This window comes from Canis aureus, chromosome 34 (assembly GCF_053574225.1).
Source record: "Canis aureus isolate CA01 chromosome 34, VMU_Caureus_v.1.0, whole genome shotgun sequence".
Lineage (NCBI taxonomy): Eukaryota > Metazoa > Chordata > Mammalia > Carnivora > Canidae > Canis > Canis aureus.
Genome location: NC_135644.1, coordinates 16,166,975 through 16,183,195, shown reverse-complemented (window position 1 = coordinate 16,183,195; position 16,221 = coordinate 16,166,975). Strand labels below are relative to the sequence as shown.

Genomic DNA, 16,221 nt, shown 5'->3' with positions numbered 1-16,221 from the left:
AGATTTTTTATTTTTTAAAGATACTATATTTAAATATACATTTTATGTATGTGCATAATTACTACATAAACCTTTGAAAAGCTAAAATGAAGGAAACTTGATATATAGAAATAAACTGATTTCTATAATTAATGTTTATCTAAATTGAAAATAGTTCAGTTAATTGTAAAGGACCTACTGTATTAGTGTCTGAGAGCTGTAACTGGTGCATTTCCCTTATCATGAGATGACAATTGTTAGCACTAGCCCTCAATAGAAAGTGAAATTAATGCCAAAAGAGGATGTAATACATTGAATTAATTGAACATGGTAAATTACATTCAGTGGAAACATATTCTAAATTTGTTTACCAAAATTTGAGTCAAGAAAATTGATCTACTTAATAATAGCTAGATGAATAGAATAGATTCAGGAAAACATCTATGTAACTGTTAGTAACTGTATCTTAAAATAATATCGTTAAAGAAGTGTTTGGTGGACAAATTTAATCAATAGATGTTTGTTTAGTATTTAGTTGTAAAAGTCATTACCTGATTTAGTTCAAGAAATATTTAATGAGGGATGCCTGGGTAGCTCAGCAGTTAAGCGTCTGCCTTCAGCTCAGAGCGTGATCCTGGAGTCCTGGGATCGAGTCCCACATCAGGCTCCCTGCATGGAACCTGCTTCTCCCTCTGTGTAGGTCTCTGCCTCTCTCTCTCTCTCTCTCTCTCTGTCTCTCATGAATAATAAATAAAATATTAAAAAAGAAACAAAAAGATTTTAATGAGTACCTGCTAATGTGCCAGGTTGCTGTACTTCTTTGCATAGCATGGAGATGCAAAGATGAATAAAACATGGACTTGACTTTTGGAGAACCAGAGAGCTAAGTATTTAGTCATTAACTTTAGTTAGAATTGCTTTTAAAAATATATTTTTTAAAACTTCATAATAATTCAAGGTTGATTATCCGCACTGTTTTTATAAAACAGCTTCAAAGATATTAGATATGTTGCTCACTGTCATTGTAGTCATAAATTCCTCTTAGAATTTAGGGCCAGAAAAAAATTTGCCATTCTTTGTTAATTTCTTTTAGTTTGTCACTCATTGAGAACTAAATAGAGACCTTTATTTGAATTTTATGTATAACCAGATAGAGACTTTTATTTAATTGCTAGGAAGTTTGGAGCCTCATAATAGTAAGTTACTTGAATTTTTTTCAGATAGTTTTTTTTTTTTTTTAAAGATGGGGAGTTGTAGAGTAGGAGAGGTAGAGTTAATATAACTTTTCTTTTGTACTCCCTGTTGACATAGGGTTAACAAGCAGTGATCTTTATTGTATTTGTGTTTTTTATATAATAATATGTATTCATGTACCTCTTTAGTTACTGGTTGTTATTAGAAGAAAGGAAAGTGAGGAAATATTACTGTTTGTATGTACTAGAATGTTAAATGATCCCACAATTTTATCTGAAAATAGGTGATGCAGAAACTTACCTTTAGCTTTGTAGTGTTTAGCACCGTGTTCAGGTTAAAAGACTTTTTTTACACCAGTTGTCTCTTCAGAAGCTTGAGTTAATATATTAAAGACATGTGCTTATTTTCCTTTTATCTCTTTTCATGTCCTTTTATCTTATCCATTATTATACCCATTATACCATTGGCCTCTAAAAAATAATCTTAAAAGTAACTTATGTTGCTATTTTCAGGTATTCATGCTTAGTTCCTTTATAACTTAGGATCAGGTTTGGCTGTATGTAACAGAGGAGAAACCCCACATGACACAGTAGCTTAACTAAGACGGGTTTATTTTTATTTTTTCATGTAGAAGGAAGTCTGAAGGTAGCTCAGGTCTTTCAACTTCACAACACTCCAGTTGTATGATGTGACTCTCATCTTTGTTATTTTAAGAAAGTTGCAGCAGTTGCTATCATCAGGGTTTTGTTTAATAAGGCAGCAGTATGGAAAGTTGAGGGAAGAACTTTATCCTCTTGAAAGTTCCACACAAAACTTACCTTACATATCTTTGGCTAAAGTTTTCCTTCTTTTTGAACCCCTGGGATTTAAAACATAAAACTATTATCTTTTTTTAGGAAGGGTCAGTTACTCAGATTTCGATCATGTTGTTCATTCCCATGATAGTTATTGAGGAGTATCATAATTCTGTTTAATCATGCCTTACAGGTTAGAGACTCCAGGATTCAGTGGGACATCTAGTACTAGTGATTATACACCATCTTCTGCATCCAGCATCCAGCATCCAGAGATAGAAGGTTGTTTATTATTTCCCATTCACTTTAAGAAAGAAGTATTTCAGTCTTGCTTTGTTACAAACCAAGGCTGTGTAAAAATATACTGTTTATTTTAGAATAACTCAACCATATATAACAATACAGAGCAGAGTTTAATGAACCTCCATGTACCCACCAATTATCAACTCATGGCCAATCTTATTTATACCCCCTCCTATTCAATCCTCCCTCTTACCCTGGGTTATTTTGAAGCAACTCCTAGACATCCTATCATTTCATCTATGTAGTCTTTAGTATGTATCTCTAAAAGATAAAGATTTGTTCAATAAACATAATCACAATACTATAAGCCCACTTTTAAATGGGTAATTTTGCCTTAATATCATTAGATACCAAGTCAGTGTTCATATTTCTGTAAGTTTTAGAAATGGTTTCTTACAGTTGGTTTATTTGATTTGGGATCCAAACAAAATCTACACGTTGAATTTGGTAGTTATTTCTCTTTTAACTCTATGGGTTTCCCCCCTCCCCTTATATTTTATTCATTGAAGAATCTGGATCTTTTGTCTGTACTTTAATTGCATCCTCACGGCATCCTTTAATAATAGGTTCTATTCCCATGTGTTCCCTACAAACTGGCAGGTAGATTTAAGCACCTAGATTCAGTTTCTTATTTCTTTTTATTTTTGCAAAAATACTTCATGGATGATATAACATATTTTTCATCACAAGACAATTTCCAGGTATCTCTCTTTTTGTAACATAGAGGCTGTTCATGGTTGCCTAGATTGTTTTTGTTCTTTAAAGATCTTATTTTTAAGTAATCTCTACACCCAATGTGGAATTCACAACCCTGAGGTCAAGAGTTGCATGCTTTACTGACAGTCAGCAAGACACCCCTATTGAGTGCTTTTTTTTTTTTTAGCATCCTCCAAAGATGATTGTTTTTTGTTTTTTAGTATTGTTATGAATTCATAGGATTTTTTTTTAAAGATTTAAGTAATTTCTTTATTAGAAAGAGATTGAGAGCCTGACATGGAGCTCGATCCTAGGATCTGATAATGTGAGCTGAAGGCAAACGCTTAGCTGACTGAGCCACCAAGGCGCCCTTGAATGCATAGATTTTAATAAAGTTGATGTCTTTTATTCCCAGTGTAGAATAATAACTGTTTAAATACTGTGTTTGGTTTGTGTTGGCTTATGTTCTGATCATATGATCCCAATCATCCCATGTGATTTGATAGCTTTTTCAGACCAAAGCTTTTTTGATTTGTGATTTAAGGGTTCATTAGTAGGAATCCATGAATCTCCTAAAATGATATAGGAGATTTTTTAAAGATTTATTTATTTTATATATATATATACACACACACACACACACATTTTATTTATTTATTTATTTATTTATTTATTTATTTATTTATTTTTAAATTTATTTATGATAGTCACACACAGAGAGAGAGAGAGAGAGAGGCAGAGACACAGGCAGAGGGAGAAGCAGGCTCCATGCACCGGGAGCCCGATGTGGGATTCGATCCCGGGTCTCCAGGATCGCGCCCTGTGCCAAAGGCAGGCGCCAAACCGCTGCGCCACCCAGGGATCCCTATTTATTTATTTATGATAGAGAGAGAGAGAAAGTGAGGCAGAGACACAGGAGGAGGGAGAAGCAGGCTCCATGCCAGGAGCCCGACATGGCACTTGATCCCGGGACTCCAGGATCGTGCCCTGGGCCAAAGGCAGGCGCTAAACCATTGAGCCACCCAGGGATCCCCTATATAGGAGATTTTTATATGTATATATGCAGTTTTTTTCCCAAGAAGTTCCATAGCCCATAACCAGGTTTTCAAAAGGATTTGGACCCCTAAAGATGTGTTAGCTGTAAATTCTCCTGAGGACTCCTAGTTATATACAGTAATGAGGAATCATAGTAAGGAAGTTGCTTTTGTGTAGTTGGAGAATCAGAAGCAGATTATAGTGAGATGAGAAATGGGAGGGCAATAAGAAAATGGCAGAGAGAACTGTCAAGAATTAATGTGGGGAAAGAGCACAAGCTATATGTGGTTATAGTCAAAGGAGTTTTGTTTTTTAAAGATTGGAGAGTTTTGAGCATGTTTTAATGTTTGCCATTTCTCCATTATTTACTTAATAACTCCTGGTGTGGTACTCTTACCTTGTTACCTTCTCCTGAAAAACTTTCACTTAAATGGGCGTTTTTTCCCCTTTCCCATAATAACTCATCTGTAGTTCTGTTTTGACACTTGTCTCATTGTCATAATGGTAGGTTTTCTTTTAATATCTCCTTCTCTAAGCTATCAGCTCCTCAAGAACTTGAATCATTTTACATATATCCCTAGTGCCTACTTGCTACATAATATGCTGTAAATGTTCATATAATGGATATGTTAAATATCCAATTGTCTTATTTTCTGGTAAATGGTGTATTTTCTGTTTTGAAATTCAAGAAAGTTATTGCTTTGGTTTAAATCTTTATATCTCATATTGTGATCATTTCTATATAATGTTCTTGGAGGATGTAGGCAGTTTATTAACCACAATTGCCATGAAGTATACCCAAGGGAACAGCTTTAACTACCTTATTAGTTGTTAGATGAACTTAGAATCTTTTCTGAGTTCTGTTGATCAAGACAAAGAAAGTCTTATTAAACTATTTGGGTTCTTCACTCATCAAAGAGAAAATGGAGTTGAGCTTATTATGCAAAACACATCACAAATTGATTTTTGTTGTAGACTAGACTTTTTGAAGAGAGTCAGAGCATGTGTAGTTAGAAACTCAGATCATAAAAGAGAAGACTGAGAAGATTTGATATTTGTATGGATATGTGCAAAGAGCTTTATGGAGGCAATGGAATAGTGTATCTTTACAGAAATTATTCATGGTAATTTTAGGAAAACATTAAAATGTCTGATACCATCTTTAGATTGTATCTTTTTTACATGATTTTACCCTTAGGATTTTATTATTTTACATATATTATACCTTGTCATAAAAGAAACTTGGAGCATTTTGTATTACCTTAACTCTAAAATATTTATGGGAAAGGAATTTCTGCAGACATCTGAATCCCGTTTGTCTTCTTGTTTTATCACTTACTCTAAGAATGGTACCTGCAAGCCAGCCAGTAAATTATCTTCCCAGAAGACTATAGATTTCTTGGATTACTTTTACAGAACCCAGCACAAATGCCATTGCATAGAGATGGTACTTACTAAATACTGAATTGTCTCATTTTTAAAATTTCTCATTAAGTCTTCATGTATTACTCACTGAAGAAAATTGGTTTACTCATATTTTAATGATATCATTATAGAGTCAAGGGGTTGTCTCAGTTATGTCAGTACCCTTTGAACCATTCTTTGAACTATCCCTGTTTTTTAAAGATTTTATTTTGATGAAATTAAGTCAAATACAGGCAAAGATTTACACATGTTATCTATTTAAAATGTTTTAATTTAATGAAGTATGAAGTTTAAGATTTTTTAAAATGATGAATTGAATATAAATAACAAAACTGATGACTTCATGTTCTCAAATAGTATAATGAGGTAGATGTGGCACCTCTCCAAGATTTCAGAAGCTTCAGTTCACAGGGGTGCCTGAGTGGCTTAGTCAGCTGGGCATATGACTCTTGCTTGCTGTTCAGTTCGTGATCTCAGGGTCAAGAAATCGAGCCCTGTGTCTGGCTGCATGCTGGGCTTAGAGCCTGCTTAAGATTCTCTCTCCCTCTTTCCCCTGCCCCTCCCCCCGAAAAAGAAACTTCAGTTCACAGACATTTGGAATAGGAAATAAGGAATATAATTTTCATTGTTGATTCTAAAGAAAAATTCACTTTTTAAAGAACTCTAGGCTAACATATCTTCCATACTAAACTCTTGTATTTTTTATGGTCAGTTTTTCATTATTGAGCAGCCTTTGCAGCACCATGGTCCCCCACCCCTTTTTCTTATCATGCAGTAGCACTATAAAGTTTATAGTCTGTGCCGTGGTGCACAGTCTGCTTGCACAGGCATTTCAAGGAAGTAATGATCTTCCTTTGTTCACCTTCAGGTGGTTTGGTAGTTAGGGTTCTGGTTTGGGGCTTTTAAAAAGCATATTGGCTGAGAGAGTAGATGTCCAATTTCCTTTTCCTTTTAAAATATTGATAATTGGATTTGAAGGCTTTGTTCTCTTTTGCAACCTTAGAAAGTAACAACCTGTGGAACCAATGTACATTTTATGTGAGTGATAGCTTGTTTTCTTCTAAGTCCCTAAAAACCACTGATTGCACATGGTAAGCATTTAGTAAATATTTGTTAGGTAAATGAGTAAATGTGAGAACTTAAGCATAAGCTGTGACTTTAAACTGCCATTTGAAATACTTGAAAAATGATGATAATCAAGGTAGATAAAATGACTGAAACCCAAACTAGTACTTTGCTACATTGAAAAGCTAAGATTATGCTTATAGTAGCTGTTATTTTCCTTAAATATATTACTTCTTTTTAAGCAAAAAAAAAAAAAAAAAATATATATATATATATACACACACACACACACACATGGTTTAAAATGAGAAGTAATTATATATGAGTGGTATTTCTGGGCAACATAAATGACTTCCTTCATTTTGTTGTGTTTAGTAGACAAATTCTGTAATGTTCATCATTCTATTAAGACATTCAGTTAAGTCATGAAATATTCTTTTCTCGACTTTGATGATACCATTGTATTCTGGTTTCTCCTCCTATCTATTTTTCACTCATTTTCAGTGCTCCTTTTCATTCATCTCTTCCTCTCACCATTCTTGGAGTTGTTCCTTAGTTCCTGCCCCTTCTCAGTTTTATTTTCTTTCCAATGACTTCTACTCACCTATTGTCTGATGATTCCCAAATCTCTAGCTCCAGTTGACAACCTCCTGGTGAGCTCCAGACCCAAGTTCCAATGCATACTACAAACAGCATATATAACATTAAGATTATAATTTAATTTTCTCCCCCATTCAAACTTGCCCTCTTTCTCTGTTTTAGTCGTTCCATTTTAGTCCTACCACTAAACTTTGTTGTCAGTGAGAGAGTACCATCATTCTACCTCCAGAGGGCTACTGAATCCTGTCATTTTTAATATTTAAATCATTATTCTTCCTTAGTTCAGGTTGTCTAATTTCTCATTTGTGGTATTTTTGCTGTCTGCTAATAGGTTGTCTTGCCTCTAGTCTTGCCTTGTTTCAGTCCCTTTCTCACAAGAAGCAGTAGTGAATGTTTTAGATGAGTCATGTTCTTTTTATCCATTCTGAAATACACTGTGTCTTTCATTTGGAGCACTTAGTCCCTTTACAATCAGTGATTATTGATAGATACAAATTTAGTGCCATTGTGTTACCTGTAAAATTGGTGCTTTTGGGGATGCTCTCTGTTCCTTTCTAGTCTTTGATGCTTTAGTCTTTTACTCCCCCCCACTTGAAGAGTCCTGTTTAATATCTTCTCTTGCAGGGCTGGTTTAGTGGTCATTAATTCTTTTAGTTTTTGTTTGTCTGAAAAACTCTTATCTGTCCTTCTATTCTGAATGATGTAAAATTTATTGGTTACGAGTTTTTCCCACTCAGCATGTTGAATATATCCTGCCACTCTCTTCTGGCATGCCAAGTTTCTATGGACAGATCTGCTGTGAACCTGATCTGTCTTCCCTTGTAGGTTAAGAACTTTTTTCCCCCTTGCTGCTTTCAGGATTCTTTCCTTGTCTGTGTATTTTGTGAATTTTACTGTGATATGTCTTGGTGATGGCCACCTAATGTTGAATTTAATGGAAGTTCTCTGTGCTTCTTAGATTTCAATGTCTGTTTGCTTCCCCAGATTAGGAAAAGTTTTCAACTATAATTTGCTCAAATAAACTTTCTGCCCCTTTTTCTCTATCTTCATCGTCTGGGACTCCTATGATACTGTTATTACACTTTAAGGAGTTGCTGAGTTCCCTAAGTCTACATTTGTGATCCAGTACCTTTCTTTCCCTCTTCTTTTCAGTTTCATTATTTTTCATAATTTTATCTTCTATATCACTGATTCATTCCTCTCCTTTGTCCATCTTCATTGTCATGGGATCCATTCAGATTTACATCTCAGTTATAGCATTTTTAATTTTGGCCTGACTAGGTTTTAGTTCTTTTATCTCTGTAGTAAGGGATTCTCTAGTGTCTTCTATACTGTTCTTGAAGTCCAGCTAGTATCCTTATAATTGTTTCAAATTCTGGCTCAGACATCTTACTTATATCTGTTTTGATTAAATCCCTGGCTATCACTTCTGTTTTTTCCTTTTGAGATGAATGCCTCCATCTTGTCATTTTGGTGGTCAAAATAAAATAAAATTAAAATTAAGAAGCTAGATCCAAGGTGCATTTTGGTCTGCTTGTTAAGAGAACCTTGAACTAAAAAATAAATTAATTGCTTTTTCTATCTCAAAAACAAAAAAGAAAACCAAAAACCCCAAAGGAAATTAGATCCTGTTTCCCCTAAAGCTGAAACTTTACAGCACTCTATGATCGAAAGACTTGCTACAGACAAGGGATTTGTGCTGGTCTTCTGGGGAAGGGGCCTGCTGCTCTGATTTTCAGATAGACTTCCCCAGTAGAGATGCACCTACAGGGTGGAGGAGGGCAGGGTTTGGTGTAAGCAGCTCTGACTTCCACTTGATAGTGCTTTTTATTTACTGAAGTTGGTCAGTGTTGATGGGGGGCAGGATGGGAAGGGGAATGGCTTCAACCCACTCTCTTGCCTCACGACTGGGAGCTCATGCCCACCACTCCTCAGGAAGCCCTCACAGACGAGCAAATGGTCACCTGTCCTATTTCCCCAGCTTCTGTCAGTCCCCTGCCCTTACCCTGTCTGTGTCTGAACTGTCCATCTGCTAGTTGGTACAGTACTCCTGTATTTTGTCTCAGGCATGGCTAGGTTTCAAAACTCCAAACTTCAGGGGCACCTGTGGTTGGACCTGCACTGATTCTCTGGGGGAGGATCTCACTGCACTGTGGCCAGGGCCAGCTGGTCCCAAAAAATGGTCATGTGACTGCACAGCAATTTGGAGATTATGGTAAATAATAGCACAAAGTTGCTGCTAAGGTTTGCTACCCTCAGCTGGCTTCTTTGTTCTTATGCTGGTGAAGAGGCCAGTTCAACGGCACCTGCCAGGTCTTTTGCCCCAGAGAGGCCATATCACCACTACCAAATGCACTCCAAGCAGGGGAACTGTTTCTCTCTGATGGGACCCAGGGCTCCTCAGACCATACTGCCGCTCCCCGATCTCTACCCTTCTTCCCCACAGGAGTACCACTAAGGCCACCAGGTATGACCCTGGCATGGCACTGACCTTTGAAACTTCAGACTCTACATTCCACTGTTTATAAAAAATGCAGCTTTTAAACCTTCTCCTTTTCCCAGTCAGTAATTTTGGGGAAGAATTTTCTTGCGCAATCCCCTGTATGTGTTTTTCCTCTTTTTTTTTTTTCACTCTTTTTCTCTCTCTCCCTGTCAATCTCACTCCTCTCTCTGAGACCAGGGTTCCCTCCCCTCTGCAGTTCCCATGAGTTTTTTCTCTCCCAAATCAATTCTCTGCAGCTCCTACCTTCCATGAGGTGGCTGTTTTTCTTCTTGTAGACCTACAGCTCTCTCTCAGTCCTCAGAGCAATTTTTTGGGTATTCTGAATGATTTGATATTTATCTAGCTGTTTTTGAGGGAAGAGGAAAGCTTAGGGTCACCCTACTCCTCTACCATCTTAACACCCAATACCAACAGTGAATATTTTAAAATGCAGATCTGATATTATTAGTCTCAAAGTTCTCCAGTGGCTTAAAGTTCTCCAGTGGCTTCTCATTGGCCAGTCCAGGTGCTATAAATACAATGCCTATAAATAAACAAGTAACATAAATACTAATATTAATAACAGAAATTTACTGATTGCCATTGCTATTTACTATCTTAAGCATTTAATTATAAACCTTTTATCACTTAATCCTTTTAAGGTAGGTGAGATTATTATCTCCATTAAATTGATGAGGAAACAAAAGCAAGAATGTATTACTAACCTGCCTCAGATCTAAAAAGTCAGAATTTATATCTAGACAATTTGGCTTCATAGCCTAAGTCTGTTGTTAACAATGTTATTTATTGACTCCTTGTGAAACAGCCTTTGGTTTGATATAATCAGGAGTGGGAGACTGACAATTCTCTAGAATGTATGCTTGGCTGAAGAGGACAGTTATCACTCAGCTCCAGATCATTGTTGGCATGTAAGAATGTAAGCCCAGGATTGTCAGATCTTCCTGTTTTTTGAGAATAAGGGGAATTCTGGGATTTTATAAGAAATATACTATAATTAAATGTTAGTTACTAAAAACTAAACAGGGTAAAGGAAAAACAAACATCTCTGTAAGCTGCAGTTAGGTAGCCTATAGGTCACAACCTTTTATCTTTAGCATGAATATTGCTTTTTGAGCTTCATCTCTCAAAAATCACTACTTGATTCTAGTTACAATGGACAATTTATAGTTCTTGCAAACCTTAGGCTTTTTCTGTGCTCTCATAAAAATGGCTTCATCAGCCTAGAATCCCCCTTTCTTTCCTTTCCCTGCCCTTGCCTTCCTCATTAAGGCTTTGTCATTCAAGACTTAACTTTCCTGCTTGATACAGGAGGCTTTATTTATTTTTTTTTTCATGCCCTGCCCTTTATCTTCATTAGTTCATCCTCTTATTTTCTACCAGTATACCACATGCATATATCTAGCCATCTGTCTCTCTCTCTCTACACAGATTGTAAGTTTTTATTGTCTGTATCCTGGCATATGGTAACCACGTAGGTGTTAGGACATTTAGAAAATCATTTAGAGCTAGCTTATAAGCACAGAAGAACACTGATGGACTCACATTATCAAACTTTAACAGTTGAGAGTAGTCTTGGGAATTACCAGAACCAGGGCTTTGGATGCTGGCAGGGTTTTTGCCATCTTGGATCTCTCCTCTCTGTGGATCTGCTTCATTCAGTGTTACTTTAGACAGTCTCTGCCATAAACCAAGAAGGATGACCTCTAACACTTCCAGACTTATATCTTTACCTCCAGTTAGAAAAATCCCAGATAGGTACTCTGACTAGCTCAGCTATGTCAAGTTCCCACCCCAGCCCATCAACATGAGGAAGAGATGGTGCTCACGTGTGTATGCATGTACACACCCACTCACTCACTTTAGAATCAGGAAAGATTTTCCTTAGGAAGTGACCTTAAGGTGTCATCTAATTTAAGAGTTAACCAGGTTATCAGGAAGGAAAGAATGTTGCAACTTGTACAAAGATCCAGTAGAAGGATGCCAAATATTTCCTTTAAAAATATCAGTCTGCCTGTAATTAAGAAGAAAGAAAGAAAGAAAAGAAAGAAAGAAAGAAAGAAAGAAAGAAAGAAAGAAAGAAAGAAAAAGAAAGAGAAAGAAAGAAAAGGTTGCAAGAGGCTAAGAGGTGATGCACATAAATCACTCACTGTGGAGGAAAGAATTAACATAGAAGGCCTCACTGTTAACTTTTGAAAGGCCTTGACAGGCATTTGGGAACTTTGTTTTGGGGCGGGTCTCCACAACCCCCCCCCACCCCCGTCCACAGAACTGATGAGAGTGGCTCACTCTGTCTAAACTGCACAAACAATGATTTATGCTGAACACACCTGCTTTCCTCCTGGGAGTTTAGGACTTTACTATGTGCTAGGTAGAGGGTGCCTATGTGACCTAACCTCAATAAAAACCTTGGGCACTGAATTTCTTAATGAACTTACCTGACATGAGTTTCTCACATGCTTTTACAATTTGTTAGAGGAATTAAGCATGCTCTGTGTTACTCTACTGGTAGAGAACTCTGAAAGTTTCATCTGGATTATGCCCAATGTGCCTTTTGCCTTCTATGATTTTACCTTATATCTCTTGCTGTAATAATAAATCATAGGACTATAGTGTAAGTCTTGTGAGTCCTCCTGATGAATCATCATCTTGGAAGTGGTCTCAGGGACCCCCAACACAACTAATTAAGCTGTTGTAGGCAAGAAAGGACAGAAGCATGGTCCGAGATGTTGGAACTGACTTGAGATAGTTATACTGAATCTGCAATAAAATAATCTATATGGATTCAAGTTCAGACCTGGGTGCTTTGTATCAGAGGCACTTCCTTTTGAAGCTCAGATGTCCAGTTGAGACTGTTATGAGGATTAAATGAGACATTTGAGGAAATTTTCTAAGCTATTAGATCAATTTAAATATTAATTATGATTTTTAAGCTACCATTTATGAAATATCTAATATGTGCTAGAAGTATCAGATATGTGCCAGAAGCTACCAGGCATTTTATTTTATGTATTGTTACTACTCTTTTTGCATTATTATAATTTTATTTTTATTTTTTTATTACAGTTTTAAATCAAAATTTCAAACTCAATTGTAGTGCCTAAAATATTAGTATTTCTTTTTTTTTTTAACTTTAGAAGTTCTATATTATATATTATATTCTTTATAAGGTTCATATCACACTGGAGTAGATGAAGTGTTGGTTTTAAACACTGGCTCCTAGATGTTGTTGTTAAGCACATAATGTCCAGTAAGGGGATTTGCCAACATTACACAACTATTCCAAGATTGAGTGGCATTAGCACTCTGGTCTTTTAAAACAGAGCACACTTTATGCTGTGCTAACTGCCTCTCATTTATATGTTCTGTGGATGAATAATAGAATTTTGCTTTCATGATTTCAGGTCCATTGGGTAGCAAATTTAATACTACATTATAATCTCATTAGTTTAAACTACTTAAATGTTGAACAAAAACCAATAACATGTTCAAGGAAAGGTATATATTTGTGAAATGATCTTGAGCACAAAATATTTAGATTCCAAAGAAATAATGATCTTCTCTTTCTCTTACAGACCACTTCACCTGCATTGTGAAGGTGCTTTTTACCCTACTATACACACAAGCTCTTGTGGCACTTTCAGTTAAATGCAATGAGGAAGATAGGTCGGCCTGGAAACACACAGGAGCTCTCAAAAAGGTTAGTGTCTTGTCTGAATTTATTTATTAGTTCGGTGAACTCCTTTAAGTTGGGGATATGAGTGAATGAGATTAGGTGTTTGAAAGGCAAAATGAGTTATTTATAGTATTTCAATTGAAATGGAGCACCTTAGGTTAAAAAAGTTAAAAATGTCTCCTTGATCAATAAGGTCTTCTGCATCCTTGACCTTTTTCCCTTTTTATTTGAGCAGTTTTATTTTGCCTTTGCTTGCAAACCTTAAACTTAGAGAAGTTATAAAATTTGTGCCAACCACAGTGAGCAAGTAATAAAGTATCTACAGACTTACCTATTTTACTTGTCATATTTTCTTCTCCTTGCTCCTATTTCCAGTCCATCCAAAGATGGCTTTTGACTCATCACTTATGAGTTTAAAAATCCTAGCCTTTTCTTAATTATTATTCTTTAAATTAAAAAAATACAGAAGTGGGACACCCGGGGGGCTCAGTCAGTTAAGCATTTTGACATAGGTCATGATCTCAGGGTTGTGGGATTAAGCCCTGGGTTGGGCTCCATTCTGGGCTTGGAGTCTGCTTAAGATTCTGTCGCTCTCTCCCTGCTCTTCCCTCCTCCCCTCTTAAAAAAAAAAACATAAGTTCTTAGCAAATTTAAAGTTTTCCAGTTAAAATTACATAAATAATTTGGAAAAATTGTGCAAGTTTAGTTAAACCTAAGTATTTTCAGTGACTTCAGAACAGAAATGATACTATAGAACCAAAGAACTGAGTTAGATGGTTTGGCTGAGAGGTAGGTAAAATAAATTACTTCTGTGTTTTATTTGGGGAAGTTGGTAGGAAAAAATAGTAACTATGGTGTTAATTGAACCTATTGATTGATTTATAGAGTCTTCAGGAGGTTTTGAACCTTAATGAAAAGTTTGTATTAAAATCATATCTACTTATGTTGGTAAATTGAACACCAATAAAAAATAAATGTATTTAAAAAATAAAAATAAAATCATATCTACTTATATCAAAAGAGAAGCAATTATAAATCATGAAATCTAGTCAATATAATCTTCACTTTTATCACTAGTTTACTCCCAAACCATGAATATGTGTACAAAAATTTAGTATAGTATCATCACCAAGTTCATTATGTTTTAATTAGGGATATTAGTTGTTGGCCTGAATACCAGGCTGAGCTCCTGCCACTAAATAGCTCATTCTTGGATAATTTTGCTTTCTGCAATTATCTTTCTTTTTTTTTTTTTTTAATCTTTCTTTTTTCTAAATACTCTTTTCATATCTCTGCACTATGATCTGATATTTGGATTGTTAATATTCAAATCAGGTATATTCGATTTCTATGTTGTTTAAATATATTTCCTTAATAAGATGTCTAAACAGTACACTAATTTAAAACATTTTCTGATATAATTTAGGTCTAAATCTATTCATCTGATTTTTGCTAAAATGAGACCTAATAACAGAAAATCAGACAATTGTAAATCTATGATGGAACTAATTTAGGTAACTGTTCTGTCAATTTTCTTTCTCAATTTGATAATTGTTAGCTATTTTTAAAAGTAGTTAATGAAACATTTAATGTAAGGCAGATTCTTATCAGAACCTATATTAGAAGGTTATAGCCATATAAATTGCTTTTAGTGAATGGAAACAAAAAAATTATGGTATTCTGTTGGTTGGTTTGCCACATGTTGCTAGCTTATTCTGTAATAAACTGAAACATTTAGATATATAGCAGATTATAAATAATAGCAACAACAAAATTTATAAGTAATGAAATAAGTCATTGTGATTTTTGTAACTATTCTGCATCAGTCATTCCTCTTCTTTATCCTTCCTTCTTCCTTTACTTATTCCTTCTTTCCCTCACCCTCTTCTTCTTTCCTTTCTTCATTGAGTCTCACTTACTCATTCCATCCCTCATTTTCTTATCCTCAAATATGACAGTTCCAATGAAAACAGATATTTTGCCAGCCCTAATCTGGTCCAGGGCAATAAAAATACAGGTATTACATATTTGTAAAGGAAAATGAAGTTTAGTTATGCTAGAAATATAATTATTACAGTTGGTATAAGTTGTGTTCTTTTGGTTAGTGGAATTTCTATTAAAAGACTGTACCAGTATTTCATAATCTAAGGTCCGGTCCTTTCCTTTTCCTTTTCCTTTTCCTTTTCCTTTTCCTTTTCCTTTTCCTTTTCCTTTCCTTTTTCATGTTTTGTTTTGTTTTGTTTTGTTTTGTTTTGTTTTGTTTTGTTTTGTTGGGGAGTAGGACCATAGCATCCAACATATATTCAAAGGTCCTGTCACCCCCCCCCCCCAAATTTGAAGAACTACTATTATTTGGATAAAGCATCTGCCCCACACATAACTGTTGAATCTCTCAACCCCTGATCCTTTTCTTTATTTAACCCACATACCTTTGCCATCTCTCCCATTGGATTCTTTTGATCTTGATTCTGAGTCTTTCATCCATGGTATTAGAAATCCTCTTCTTAAGCTTTACAACCCTCCTCGTAAAATTCAAATAGTGCTTACATAAAAATATGCTTTCCTGAGACTTCTTAGATATGAAATAAAATTATTTTCTTATCTAATAAATCTTCTCATCAGAAGTTCTCCATACAAGAGTGAATATTACATTATATTTGCTTTCTGATCTGAATAGTACCTGCCATGTATAAAAGAAGTGCTTAAGATATGTTTTGATAATAATGATTTAAAAGCTGATTATCACTCAGTAACTTACTTGAATGATCTGAACATCATTTGTTTTTATTGAAGGGTATTTTCCCCATAAATTAGAAAGTATTATAACTTGAAATACTTTGCTGTTGTTATACTCTGTAAATCTTTTACTCAAGGGTATAATGAATTCAGGAAGCTTTTAGGCTGAATTGTATATTTTCAGAAACTTTAATATATCACATTGATTAATAAGCAGC

The 16,221-nt window shown here is 35.2% G+C and overlaps 1 protein-coding gene across 6 annotated transcripts in view; it reads left to right on the top strand.

The window, feature by feature from the left end:
• The window catches only part of UBR3 (ubiquitin protein ligase E3 component n-recognin 3), a 225,892-nt gene that overhangs the window by 186,306 nt on the left and 23,365 nt on the right, over window positions 1-16,221 (top strand). For all 6 annotated transcript variants that reach the window (XM_077883157.1, XM_077883152.1, XM_077883155.1 and 3 more), the window contains one exon: window positions 13,167-13,291. In XM_077883157.1, the coding sequence (XP_077739283.1) occupies window positions 13,167-13,291 (125 nt within the window). The remainder of the gene's footprint in view (window positions 1-13,166; window positions 13,292-16,221) is intronic.